Raw genomic sequence first — 14,663 nt, forward strand, 5'->3', positions numbered from 1 at the left:
AAAAAGTAAAAGTTTTTTAAAGAAGAGTTGTATGGGATCATTTATATTGGAATTATTGTAGATGATCACATAAAGAAGCAACTGTGAGCATTAATAACAATGTTTACAAAGTTGAAATCCATGTTGATTAAATAAATCAATCAACTGCTTGATTCTGCATTTGTGTTCATCTTAGGAATTAGTCACTGGTTTGAATTTTCTGAAATCCCTGATTTTTTATTTGTCTAATAATATGTAATATTTTTAGACACGCTATAAATCCATCCTGTATCATTTGATATGTATTTTATTTTCTTTGCTCATCAAAAAAAAAAATCACTAGTTTGTAAGAAACTCTGAGAAGCTCTGTAATGAATTTCTCTTCCCAAGTTTGAATTAATGGCACTTCCTTAATAATTTTCGTAGAAACGCAACTTCAAATTTTATCTATGACTGAACACGTTAATAATCTGGTGATTTGTTAAAACGAACCTTCCACACACCAGCACAGTATTAACAAAAAACCAATATTTATTTTGATGTGGGGTTTCAGCCCTGAGGCCTCTCTTCATAAAGAGGGATTTTTTTTTTAATTTCCTTTTCTAAAATGTCTTTTTTTGGAAAAAAAAAACAACATTTTGCTGATCACCTTTAATACGAACTAATGTGAAGATCAAACATTGCTTTTAAGATTCAGGACTTACATATTGAATTTGATATTATCGCATTTATTTCAATATTCTGAAAGGGTAGGAAAAACCAATGTGTTTTGGCATACAGTTAAAAAAAGAAAACAAAAACCTCTGAATTATAAGAAGATGGAGTTCAGAAAGTATTCTTCATTTTTCCTCAAAAGGAATTAGAAGTCAGCGTGTTGCTATTGCTTCCTTGACATAAAGACAGTGTCTTTGTTTTCTGTCCTCTGTATCTCTGAATCCTGTAATGCCATCACAGCAGAGTGCATTGGACACCACTTTAAATGATAAGAGTTTCAATAGGCACTTTAGTGGAATTAAGAAATATCTAACACTCTTCCACCGTGATGCCACATAGCTATCTTCGTTCTATGTTGTCATGTCAGTAAATTGTATTTAATAGGCCTGAGCTTGTCTCAGTGTGTTTCCAAAATAACAAAACAAAACCAAGCGAGTACATTTAATAGGATTTATCTTGTGTTTGCAGAGTAAAACAAAACTGACAATATGATAAATATAGCAACTTGCTAGAAACCAGGTAATCGAAGGACTGTGTTCCTATAAAGCCTGGTGTGTGTGTGTGTGTGTGTGTGTGTGTGTGTGTATGTGTGTGTGCACATGTGTGCATGCATGTGTGTGTCTGTGTGTGTGTATGTGTGTGTGATTTCTATTTGTGTTTCCTTTTCTTAAATTTCTCCATTTGGTTGTGTTTTATCCTTCGCCTCTGCCCTAAGTGACTTTATCGGGGTTATAACTCTCTTCTTCACCAAACATGTCTGCCAAGACTTTAAAGCGGGGTCCCCAGTCTGCCAGATAGTCGTAGTCCTGGTCAGCTTCCGTGGTGAGAGAGTCTATAGAGCTAAGGGAGTCTGCTACTGATCCATTTCCTTCATACGCATATGTAGCCAACGAATCGTACGGTGGAGCAGTCGGGTCCACGTCATTTTCCTGCAGCCTTTGATTAATGAAATCCCTTATGTCTGTGTTGTCTTCCACCGGTGGTCTCTGACGAGGTAAACAGAGAGAGTCTGGTTTTATATCCCTGCGAAGTTTGTTTTCTTCAATCACTTTCGGATTTCTCAGAGCACCAATATCGAAAGCCTGGGTGTCCTCCTCCCCACCTCCTTCGTCATCATAATGGATAACGTTGTCTCTGATGTCTTCTTTCGAGGTCATTAGAGTGTCTTTCTTCTTCTGCCTTCGCAGAGCTACATACAGTACAACGATGGCTAGAACAAGACAAAAGTTGCAAGTTGAGAATATGTAGTTGATGATTTTCAAAGTAGACATATTATAATCCAGAAGGATCATATCTATGTTTACATTGTTCATCGTGTAAAGCTCAACTTCATTTTCAAATTGTAGCTAACATGACACCTTAGCAAAATTATTCACAAAATCAAGCAATGACTGTCTTATATTTAGTTTGTGTTATATTTCAGTATTTTAGTGGCAGTTAAAAAGGGTGTGTTACAAAATTTTGTAAGAAAGAATGCTTGTTCTAAGCATAGAGAGAGCTGTATAGTATTGGTATAATAAAACTTGAATATTATTGCCCATAAGTAACACTTAGATATTATTTATAGCTAGATTCCCTAGCTGTAACATTATTTGCATTTCTAATGAAATAAACCCACATCTTCTTGTAAAAATGACTTTTCAAAGTGATACATTTTAGAAAGGGAAGAAAGAAGGGAAGGAAGGAGAGGAGAAAGGAAGGAAGAGTACAGAATATAAGGGCCTTATTTTTATAAACTGTGTCAACTGAGATTTCTAATTATTTCAATTCTGTGTCCTAACATACTGAGACATTTTCTAAATCAAATTCCCAGTGTTCAGTTTGCATTCATTCATGATAGAATTTTGAAATATTTAATTTATATGCTCTCACTTAAATCTTTCTTTGTTCCTGGCTGATGCCCAGCAACCACTAAATTGTAAGTGTTTAGTTCCTCTAGAAGTGAAAGGGCACAGATTCAAATCATAAAGTCAGTGCTCAACTTTGGTCATCATAAAACCCCCTCTCCTCCACGGAAGGGGTAACAGATTGAAAGTCACAGTATGTTTGATTTCCTACAGTAGAGTCTGGAAGACTGTTGTCAAAAGATTAGAAATTAGAGGAGATTGCGTGATGAGGAAAGCTCATTTATTCCCTCTTCCTCCCAAATTAAAGGTTGACCAACTGGAAGGAGGAAGGAGATATAGGTAGAGCTTTTATACGATGGGCCTCTAAGAGATGTTTAGCACTCTGCACTCTTCCCAGGATTTAAGGAGGTCCCAAAATGAAAAAAAGACTATTGCTCACCTGGGGAGTGAGCCAGAAACTGCAAACCTCACAGAGAAGGCCTACACCTAAAATGGCTTTGGAGTTGCTATGGCTGAGAAGGGGACTACTAGCTGATGTGTCTGAGGGCCCCGTAAAAGATCCCTAAACACCACAGGACACTCGTGCTTCCCCTCACCCCAGGAAAGATAAGAAAATGGCTCAGAATAAATGGGAAGATCTGAAGGAGTTTGGGATTGATTAAAGAGGTCCAAGAAGAGTTGGGTTTTTAAGAATTCTTCATGGCAGAACTAGAAATGTCAACATTCACTGCTGTGGACTTGGAAATCCATGTGCTAAAATGGGGCAAGTGCACTGTGGACACTCAGAAACTATTTGGACGAATGAGTAACAGACAGCGGGGCAAAATGATGCTGAGCAGAGCAAGATGACACAGTACACTATAAAAGGGCCAAACAGGCCACAAATGAGCATCCAGAACATGCCAAGTCATGGTAGGTTGATATGGAAACACTCTGGGACTCTGGTGGCTCCTTGAAAGAAAGAAGCATGAAAGAGTAACCCTTGATTTGAGGTTAAGCACCTAACTGATGGTGTTCAATTTCAGGTGTGAGAATGTTATTTTGAATCTTTTTCCACACACCAATGTTACTTGTGTGAATTAGTATCTACACTATGCAAATTGGACCAGAACTTCAACTTCCAAACTGACATGGAGCTTCTTAGAGAATGTTCTCCAAAAACTGTCATATAATGCCTTACTCCATGCTTTACATCCTAGGTTGTTGTTTTTTTTTTTTTTAATTTTCTATCTTAAAGATAAATGTATGTATCTACATTTGTGAAGCATTTATAAACGGATTCCACAGTGCCCAGCTGTACCTCTGCTGCAATTTGAACTTAAAGAAATGATGGGCAAAACAGAAAAGCTCTCTCTAGTTTTGTGAATCTGGCAGTGAATTAATAAGTGAATGGAGCCAGCTGAACAGAATGGATGGAAGACGGAAACCCCTAAAGTAGATTTATGTTAATTCTCACAGAGATGTTACAGAATACGTTACTTCAATCCTTTTCCTTTGCAGTGCTTCTGGATGTTTTAGTGTGTTCTTTTCTAGGGAGGGTGGTTAGAATTTTGATGTGTGGAGCTGTGAAAAAAGCAGAATGAGAACTGCTTTTGGCTGGCAGTTTAAACAGAAAAAAAAGTTAGGAATGATTTTACTTTCTTTCATTTCTTTCCTGTCTTTTCCCTTTTCTTCCTTTATTGAATGGGCATTGGAGAGCCACGGTTCATCTAGTATATTTTTAAAGATATGTACTATCTTATTAGATAGCAATAATTACTGGAATATAAGATGAATTATAAAAACACTGCTGTAAATGGGATATCTGTTATAGAAAATTTCACTGTGGCATGTGCAACAAACTGCTATTCCTTGGAATCCCCAAGGGCTTGAATGTACTCTTGTGTTTCTGATGATGTTATTTGTTTATTCTTAGTGCTATATATACAAAGAGTCTTAAATAGAAAATTCATATTAATAAAAAATAGAATTCAATGTAGTTAATCTTTCTTCTATCCAGATGTGACATCTCAACGAAGAAAAACTAATTTACATGTATTGTGAAGACAGAGGCAGAGAGAAGAGAGATTGAGAGAGAGAGAGAGAGAGAGAGAGAATATGGGATTAATATTGAAACCAACCTAAGAGTATAACAATGCACAGTAGGATTGCAATCAAAGCCCCAGTGCTGAGTCCTACAGGTAGAAAAATTGCTTCCACATTACAAGACAGGATGGTACCATCAGAGTCACATCTACAAACTCGAATAGTCATGGTGTTTGTGCTGCTCTGCACAGGGTAACTGCTGTCTTCTATTACAACAGGGAGGAAATACAACTCTTGCTGCCTGCGGCTGTATCCATTTCTTCGGGTTTCAATTCCAGCTGTGTTGTCTACAAAACAAGACATTGATGGTAAGACGGTTACTAAAAGCTTCACTTCAAATCTGAAAGGTTGGTATCTGTTAAACGGTAGGAAGTTGTTCTTGCATCAGCAAAATAGACCCATATTTTAATTATTTCTTTTATTATTATAAGAGCTGCCAAATGTAATCAAATGTAATCAAAATAATCCTTAGGAAAAGAAGAAACATTAATCTTATCTGGTATAAGATTTATATTTTCAATTCAGAAGGAAAAGAAACTGGTTATAAAGCAAGAAGTGTGTTGACTTGACTCATTTTTTTAACATCAAAATGTCATTGAGAAAAAAAAAAATACAACTGTGGGTGTTTTCTTACATGCTACAAGAGCAAAGATTACAAAGTATGAATCTGTAAAATATCTTGCCTAAGAACCTATTATTTAAAATATAACAAATACCAATTTCCCATTTGACTTATTATTTTCCCTGGATCTGAATCTGTGCTATATAGCTATGTATATGGTAAAATATATCTATATATATCTGTATCTACATTTTTCACTTTTGCACATTAGTTAGTATAGGAAAAAGAGAAAAAAAGTGTGTTAAAAACGTCTAGATTCATTAAAAATTTTAAACATAAATAATCACCATTTTAATATAAGTACAAAATGATTAATTTTAATTCTGACAAAATCAAAAACAGCCATATTTACTTAGAATAATCCAAGGCAATAAAAATTTAAAATCTTATATACGTGCAATTAATACTTCTATTGAAAGTATTATTTTGCATGTATTTGTTCTTTACTTATTGTATTTCTACACATACAAGTGGAAATATGGTTTTATTCAAAACACCATTTCTTTTTTGTGTCTATTAAAGTAACTCCTACACATATCTTACTATTTATTTAAAAAAATGTATCGGGGCGCCTGGGTGGCTCAGTCGGTTAAGCGTCCGACTTCAGCTCAGATCACAATGTCCAGGTCCGTGAGTTCAAGCCCCGCCTCAGGCTCCGGGCTGATGGCTCAGAGCCTGGAGCCTGTTTCCGATTCTGTGTCTCCCTGTCTCTGCCCCTCCCCCGTTCATGCTCTGTCTCTCGTTGTCCCAAAAGTAAATAAACGTTAAATTTTTTTTAATAAAAATAAATAAATAAATAATATATTAATATTTAACCTATTATAGTCATACATCATATCCACTTTGGAATCATGGAAACTAATTTTAGAAAAATATAGTTCTCATTAAAATACAAGTTCGTCAGACAATGTTGCTAACTCAGTAATATTCATTCATCTATTTGTATATTCTAATTTCAACAACTAAAACTTAGGCAGATTCTCTAGATTCATTACAGTAGAAGCACTAAGTTGAGAAAAAGTTACTTGATAAGATTGTTTTGCATGGGAAGATGACTTGGTTATTACATAGGGATATTTTTTTAATTGAAAAAAAAAATACCAAGATGCAAAATGTCTATTATAACATGCATGGCCAACCAGACTCAGTAATGCCAAATCGTAGAGCACAAATGGGGTTGCCAGGGCTTGGGGGTGGTGAAAATAGGGAAACATGGGCAAAAAGATACAAAATCTCAATTATAAGATGAATGGGTATAACAAGGTATACCATGGTAACTATAACATGGTGCTATGGTTGATACCACTGTATTGTAGAATTGAAATTTGCAACGTGAGTAGAACTGAAATAGTCTACCCCTGGGGGGGGGGGGGGGAGGAGGTGAGGTAAATATGTGAGGTAATAAAAAGTTTCTATTCAGTTTTTAAAGACTTACACTTACACTTAAAATGTAAGTTCAGATAAAAGGGGGAATATAATAAATGGCATATTTAAATAGCAAACAATGTTCAGACTGAGACAAAACACTATTGCTATGAGGCAAGATGATCTAATTCATATTATGAGATATTAATTCTCCAACAACCATACAATAGGGAAGATAGTCAATGCTTATGTCCCTGAATGATGTGTCCATCTACTTTGTTGCCCAAGCCAGGGATCTGGAGGTCTGATTAGTCTTCTTGTCCATTGTATTCACATCCAGAATTTAGGGAATCTAGCATCAAGCCCTACAACTTTCTGTCTCTATCCACCTATCTCCAAGAGCCATTACCTTAATCTAACACACTTTCACCCCCTCCTGCAATAGCATCACAAGTAATCCTATATCCTTCTGTTGTCTTTTTCAAACTACAACCAAACTGATCTTCCTAATGCAAATTTGAACATATTATGCTCTTCTAAACCTTTCCAAAGTTATAATGTCTTTAAATGGCTTCTAGTTAGGGTGACTACATGTTCTGGTTTGTCTTGGGCAGTCCTATTTTATGTGAGCTGTTCAAATTAAAATCACTAATATCGTCCATGTCTATTCTCGAAAGTATTCTAGCTTTCATAATAAAATATGTGGTGTCTCTACTTATAAGGCCTTTCATATTTGGGACCCTACTGCATTTATAGCCATTCCTCACGCTACACTATTAGATGGAGAAAACCCTACTCAATTTCCTTCTGTGACAAAATGTCTGATTTCTTTCTCTAAATATTTACAGGCAAGTAAATTTTTTTCAGACAATCTTTGACTTCTGTCAGTCATTATCATCTCATCACAATCTGCTCATTTGTTTTATAAGCATAGAATTTAGTAAGAAACTAGCTTTTTACCATCAAATATTATGAACTCAGATGTTTCTAATTCCCATTTCATAACGAAAGAAACTTAGAAGGGATAAAATGTCCACAGTCACAGAATTAATAATGTAAGAACACCTGGCCAGTACTTAGCTGTAATATATCCAGTGTCCTTTGTATTGTTGTAGTGGCTGTCACAGTAGCAGATGTGATACCATTAGGAGCAGAAGCAGTGGTGATGATGACCGTGGTAGACACAGAAGTGCAGATATGATGGCAGAGGCGATCACTAAAATCATCTTGGGTATCGCGTTAAATGATTTGCATGTATTAATTTATTTAATATAAATACTATGAGGTTGATTTATTTCAACTATGAGTTTAAAATTATGTAGTATAACTTCATACATTGAGAGTCTGCCATTGAGGACATAATGGAGTGGGAATGAAAACTTCTGCCATACTAGTTACAAAGCCTGTATTCTTAACCTGTGCTGTACTGTATGTTATTCAAACAAACCAATTACTAAGAAGTTACGTGTTTGTACAAGTAATGCGCACGTGGAACAAATGATACATTTAAAACATAGAAAGCATTCAATTTCCCAGATAGGCTATTTTGGCTTGACTCGTTAAGGGACCGTCCACATTATAAATGGAAGCGTTTTGCCTCATTAGATACGATCTATATAGGTGAAATATTTAATTTACTGCTAACCATAGAATTTCGTATTTCTCATATATGGATTTCCACATTTTATGAACTTGAGTGCTTCTAGGAAAAACATGGGTTGCTACCTTTGCGCCCTTTTACAAAGCTACATGGCAAGAGGTACGTTTTTATGCGGTTAAACTTACTTCTGAAGTCACGGACTGTAAAATTTGGTTTGACGGCAGCTTCAGGTGATAATCTAAAGGAAAATTGCTGCCCAGCAGGTGAAAGATCTCGGTCTGCAGCGCTGACTATCTGAATTATCTGAAACAAAGTTGAGATGAAACTTGAAGTCAGTCATGAGTTTCAAAGGGAACTTGACATCCCAGGCTAGTAAGTTTATTCAGTGATGCATGCAAGGAGAGATAAATGACTTTTTTAAGATTCATATCAGTGGACCAATTATTTACAAATATTTTTTTTAAATTTTTTTTAACGTTTATTTACTTTTGAGACAGAGAGAGACAGAGCATGAACAGGGGAGGGTCAGAGAGAGTGAGACACAGAATCGGAAACAGGCTCCAGGCTCTGAGCTGTCAGTACAGAGCCCGACGACGCGGGGCTGGACTCACGGACCGTGAGATCATGACCTGAGCCGAAGTCGGCCGCTTAACCAACTGAGCCACCCAGGCGCCCCTACAAATAATTTTTATAAACAAATATCTAAACATTTACAGTTCGTAATGGCAGGTACAATTATAGGGTCTGGACCAATTCCAAATCAATATCTGCATAAATAAAAAACTTCAGGCGCCTGGATGGCTCAGTCGGTTAAGCGTCCGACTTCACCTCAGGTCACGATCTCACGGTCCCTGAGTTCGAGCCCAGCGTCGGGCTCTGGGCTGATGTCTCAGAGCCTGGAGCCTGCTTCCCATTCTGTGTCTCCCTCTCTTTCTGCCCCTCCCCCATTCATGCTCTGTCTCTCTCTGTCTCAAAAATAAATAAAACGTTAAAAAAAATTAAAATAAAAATAAAAAAAAGCTTAACAGCATTGAAAATTCTCACTAATAAGCAAAATAAAATTAAAATGCACTTGCTTGCATTTTACACTAAATAAAATAAATGCTTTCTAACATAAATACGAAAATGCTTACTGGAAAGAAAATCGCTGATTATTTAAAAGCCCTTGCGACAGCAAAATTTTAGTATAGTTACGTTTGTGAGAATGAATTTTATTTTCATAAATAAATAAAATGTTGAGAAAGAGAAATTCAAAAGATGTATATCCTATTTTGTTCTTTTATTTGTTTCCCCCCAACGGGCCAGAATGCTAATTGCATTCTCATAAAATGTTTTTAGGAAGTAAACACTAACCATCGTGTTTAAAATTTTTCCTAAATCTCTCCCATAGGTTGTATGTCTGGTAGTTAAAATTCTGACACTTCAGTAAAGTGCCCTTAAGAATTTGGAGATTAAAAATAACTTCTAAGAGCCAAACTGTGAAATTGATAATTCACTACACAGATAACCAAATTATAATGGCTTTGAGGTTATTTATTTATTAACATATGCAATGGCTTTGCATCAGAAAGAATTTCAGGAATTGTGTGTAGAAGAGGGTGAGGGCAGAGGCCTGCTCAGGTGATGACTCTTTTAGACTAAGTCTGAATTTGCCAAAGGAAGACCTTACATTTCAAGTACTACATTGTGGTCACAGTGGGCAAAGCACACATCATGTCTTAGCACAATGACATTAAACATGTGATTTATTTTTTTAATTAATTTTTTAATGTTTATTTATTTTTGAGAGACAGAGAGAGAGAGAGAGAGAGAAGCGCTGGGAAGGGGCAAAGAGAGGGAGACACAGAATCCAAAGCAGGCTCCAGGCTCTGAGCTGTCGGCACAGAGCCCGACGTGGGATGCAGGGCTCAAGCTCACATGTTGTGAGGTCATGACCTGAGCCAAAGTCGGACAACCAACTGACTGAGCCACCCAGGGGCCCCTGAACATGTGATTTATTTGATACTTTTAGTTTTCATTTCATGGTTAAAACCCAGTCTTAGTACTATGTTCTACCTCCCCATATATTTGTGTGCATGTAGGCTTACATACACATACACACATTCACACATAAGCATACATACTAGGAAATTTAGTGCCTGAAGCAGTATTGGTAATTTGTAATTTGAAAAATTGGTTTACTTTATTTTTTAATTTTTTTAATGTTTATTTTTTGAGGGAGAGAGAGAGACAGAGCATGATCAGAAGGGCAGAGAGAGAGGGAGACACAGAATCCGAAGCGGGCTCCAGGCTCTGAGCTGACAAATAGTGCTCACCCAACGTGGGGCTCGAATTCACAGACCATGAGATCATGACCCGAGGTCAAGTCGGCCACTTAGCCGACTGAGCCACCCAGGCGCCCCAACAAATTGATTTTCTAATGAGAAATCCAGGTCTCTAGTTCAGTGTAAATCAGTCACACTTCTATCAAACTTCAACTTTCCTTCACATAAATCCATATGCTTAATCAGATCATAGTTCCCATCCATAAATTTTCTGTAAATTATTAAGGGATTGATTTGCCAGGTGTTTTGTTTTGTTTTGCCATTAACTACTATCAGCAAGCATAATCACTTACTAAATTAAAGTTCTTTAACACCAAAAAATATCAAGAACATAACTTTAGAATGAAGCAATATCCTTTCAAACAGCAGAGAAGAAAATTTTGGTATAAACTGTCACTTATCTGGAATTGACACTTGGGAGTCATTACGCTAAGTAAAAAACCGCTCACACTTCAGTGATTCACCATTGTTGATTTAGATAGTATCATCCTTTTCTTTTCCTGTTGTCTCTTGACAGATATCACATATATACATGTATACATACTTGCATACATACATATTCAATTATAGGCCAGAAGAGATAGACAGTTCCTATGCATAATTCTTAGACAATGGGAAGATGGGTGGGTCAAAAGCAGAAAATGCTCACATTCCACACTCCCTTAAAACTTAGTAATATTTCAGGGTTGTTCTTTGTACATAAATGTGACCCAGTAGAAAGCCCAACAGATGTTTATTAGAAAAAGAGCGTCCAAGGACCCCACGGATTACCTACCACTTTGTCCAGATGTAAGAAAAACAAGTTACCTCAGGTCATTTCTACTATTCCCAACTTTTTAAACTCATTTACTAGACAAGCAGAGAAGCACCGAATGGAATTCTGTATCCGAAGGACTTTCATTGTGTGCATTACAAGAGTCTGATTGGTATAAAAGAATTAAATCCCTAATTATCTTTAAAAAAGTAGAGGATTGGTTATGGGGGTGAGGGTGAAGGGGTCTGGAAAATGAGAAATTGCTACACTGTGGAATTTCAGAAAACCTCTTAATACATTCTCAAATAAACAAATCAGTTTATTATTTGTTAAACATTTATTCAGGTGCTTCTATTTCAGACACTAAAGCAGGCAGTGAGCTTATCCCATGTAATTTGTGGGTACATTTAAGGGGATAGAGGGTTAAACCTTTTTCTGCATTTCTGCGTCTATTCAAAGTTAAGGATGCAAATTTATCAAATGGGAAATCTGACTATACAAGTCATGCTGTAATAAAATTAATACTTTCTCCAAATTATCAGAGAAAGGATTAGAGCAACACAAGCCACTAGAAGTTTCAGTATTGATGCAAATATTGTATATCTACATGGAAAAAAAATGGTAGCCGCTCATCACATACAGCCATTGAGCAATTGAAATGTGGTTAGTGTGAAAGAGAACACTGATTTTTAAATTTATTTAATTTGAATTTAATAGCTACCTAGCTAGTGGACATCACAGGATTAGGATTATGGGACAGATTTGCTACAAATCAGTTTAATGCATTCAAATTGAAACAAATACTGAAGATTAAAGAATGATCTTTTTGAATAATGATAGTGTTTGAAATATTAAAATTTTTCTGTAAGAATTAAAACTTCAAATTTATTTAAATGAATAGTTGTGCTATTTAAAGGTGATTAAAATAGAAAGCAAACCAAGCATACTGATCTATTTTTCCTTTGGACCTAGGTGCACAGTATTGGGTTAATCATATTATTATTTCTGACACACTCTCATCATTTGCTCATTCTTGATTCATCATATCATATCATATCATGTCATATCATACCATCATATTACATTATAACATGATATGCTATTTTACCCACTCATCTGTAATAGTATAGAAACAAAAACTGGCTACCCAACACCACTCACATTAACTCTAGGATTTTGATATAACTTTTTTAATTATGGTGTCCTCCCTCATGAGATCTCCCACTAGAATCAGAACAATATTGACTTAATAAGGAAAATATAATTCAGAGATTTTCAGTAATCCAGATGTTCTACTCAAGGCCACCAAAGAAAGAAGCCTTAAATTTTTAATGGGCTATAGAGCTTTTCTGTACCTCTTCATAAAGCATGTGACCAAAGCAAGAAACACTAGAAGAATGCATTCTCGATTTGTTTGCTTCTTTATAGTCACAGAGTCCATGGAAATTCCACAGTAAAGGAAAGGAAAACAGAGCAGATCTGCAATCCTAGGCTTTTTAGTTATACAAAGAATGTTCACTAAGCTAGCATCACTTTATCTCCTGTGGTGTTACTGGTACATCCATAAATCACCCTTAACTTTTGAATTTACTATCCATTGTGGGTTTTTTAAATGTAAACACACACACACACACACACACAGATATGTGTGTGTGTGTGTGTGTGTGTGTGTGTGTGTGTCTTTTCATGTGTGGGCTTATAACCTAAAACACATGCATATAGTAGGTCTTCATACACTATTAGTTAACAATATGAATAAGTTACCTGTCCCGGTTTGGCATTTTCACACACAGCTGTCTCATATGGCACAGATATTTCTGGAGGAAATTCATTGACATCTAAGACATTAATCAATATGTTGACTTTGCTGCTTAATAACGGGTTACCTATTGAAAACATAAAAAAAAACAGACAATTATAAAATCTGGTCAGTTATTGCTTTTATAGTAAATGGTCTTAACTTTTTTTGTTAATTAGCCATTATATAGAATCTAAGGGATCCTTCTTTTATGGGAAAATTTGAGGTGTTTTGCCAAATATAAACAATAAAAGGATGGATAAGTAAGGTATCAGTGCTTTGCTCTCAGAGCACCAGGAGTGAACTGTATCAGGGTTCATCCCTAAAATTCACTCACCGCCAAAGATAAGGTCAACCATCTGGCTAGTATTTTGTCAAACGTGTAGCCATCATACAAGAGTTAGTTCACAGAACCAATCTTCACCAGTAGTGATAATTTTCACTGGATAAAACATGTTTTCTATGTTGTGTCCGTATAATTAAAACTTTATTGAGTAGGATCATCTATGTTTAAAAAGTCTCTCAAAAATGATTCTTCCTGAAAAGGATGATAAATTACAAGAGAGGGCTTTTCAAAAGTAAAAATTAAAATACAGCTTTAAGAAAGTAAAAGACATAGATTATGGAAAGCTAATATACACCATAAAATTGCTTGCTGGTGATAAGAAAGAATAAACAAGATTTTCTTCCTTCAGTATAAAAATAATGTTGTTTTGAAAAAGTTTCTGCTAAAATCCAATCACAAGTTGTAGCTCCAGCCCCTGATATATTATCTGCCTCTTGTCATTTATTGAAGAAGACTAGATAAAATTAAATTAGTAAGGCCTAACAATGCACCTTTTACCTTATTTGTTATAAAGTTTTACCTTATTAAATTTCATATATGGATAAACTGCCTCAAATTGTTGAAAGACCTTGCCCGGAGTTACACACGCAGGATTATGGGAGGTTAAGATTCAAACCCAGGTCTATGGAAATCCAAGTACCATGTATATGGCACCATGACTTCCCTACTGACTGTTAAATCCTTCATTGCAGTGCTGTTGAAGATTCATAATGTTAGTATTCTTTTAGACCTCTTTCTGAATTTTTTTAAAGAAGCATACAAGATCCCAATACATAAGTGATTCTGACAAGTCTAAGTTGATCCTGCAGTACTAAATTTATTAGAAAATAATAGGCGCTATAAACAGCATCGTAATAAATGTTCACATATTCACACGTGACACAGTGAAATCTGTCATCATGTACCAGTACAGACACAGATAACACAAAGAGAGGATGAATGGTGCATTTTGTAATATGGGATGTATTTATAGAAGGTGTTTCGGCAATCTTGGTGAAGGATGCAGAAATTATCTATGATTTAATAATTTATATTGGCCAGAGGGAATTATCTTATTTGATAGAAAATGTCTGGTTGTTTTCACAAGTTACCTGATCTACCTTCAACTCAGTTTCTTCGGGTAAAACACAAGGTACTAATAATCCCTACTTCATAGGTTGTATTAAATAGGAGGTGGTGCTATACGAAATGTTAGATCACCTTTGGTAAATTGTATTACTTGTATTACC

The 14,663-nt window shown here is 35.7% G+C and overlaps 1 protein-coding gene across 5 annotated transcripts in view; it reads right to left on the minus strand.

The window, feature by feature from the left end:
- Positions 1-492: 492 nt before the first annotated feature.
- Positions 493-14,663, minus strand: part of CDH12 (cadherin 12) — a 1,057,614-nt gene continuing 1,043,443 nt past the window's right edge. For all 5 annotated transcript variants that reach the window (XM_058716265.1, XM_058716257.1, XM_058716243.1 and 2 more), the window contains 4 exons: positions 13,055-13,176; positions 8,398-8,515; positions 4,661-4,912; positions 493-1,903 (listed from right to left, as the gene is read on the minus strand). In XM_058716265.1, coding sequence (XP_058572248.1) covers positions 1,404-1,903; positions 4,661-4,912; positions 8,398-8,515; positions 13,055-13,176 — 992 coding nt within the window. In that variant the 3' untranslated portion in view covers positions 493-1,403. The remainder of the gene's footprint in view (positions 1,904-4,660; positions 4,913-8,397; positions 8,516-13,054; positions 13,177-14,663) is intronic.

This window comes from Neofelis nebulosa, chromosome 1 (genome assembly GCF_028018385.1).
Source record: "Neofelis nebulosa isolate mNeoNeb1 chromosome 1, mNeoNeb1.pri, whole genome shotgun sequence".
Lineage (NCBI taxonomy): Eukaryota > Metazoa > Chordata > Mammalia > Carnivora > Felidae > Neofelis > Neofelis nebulosa.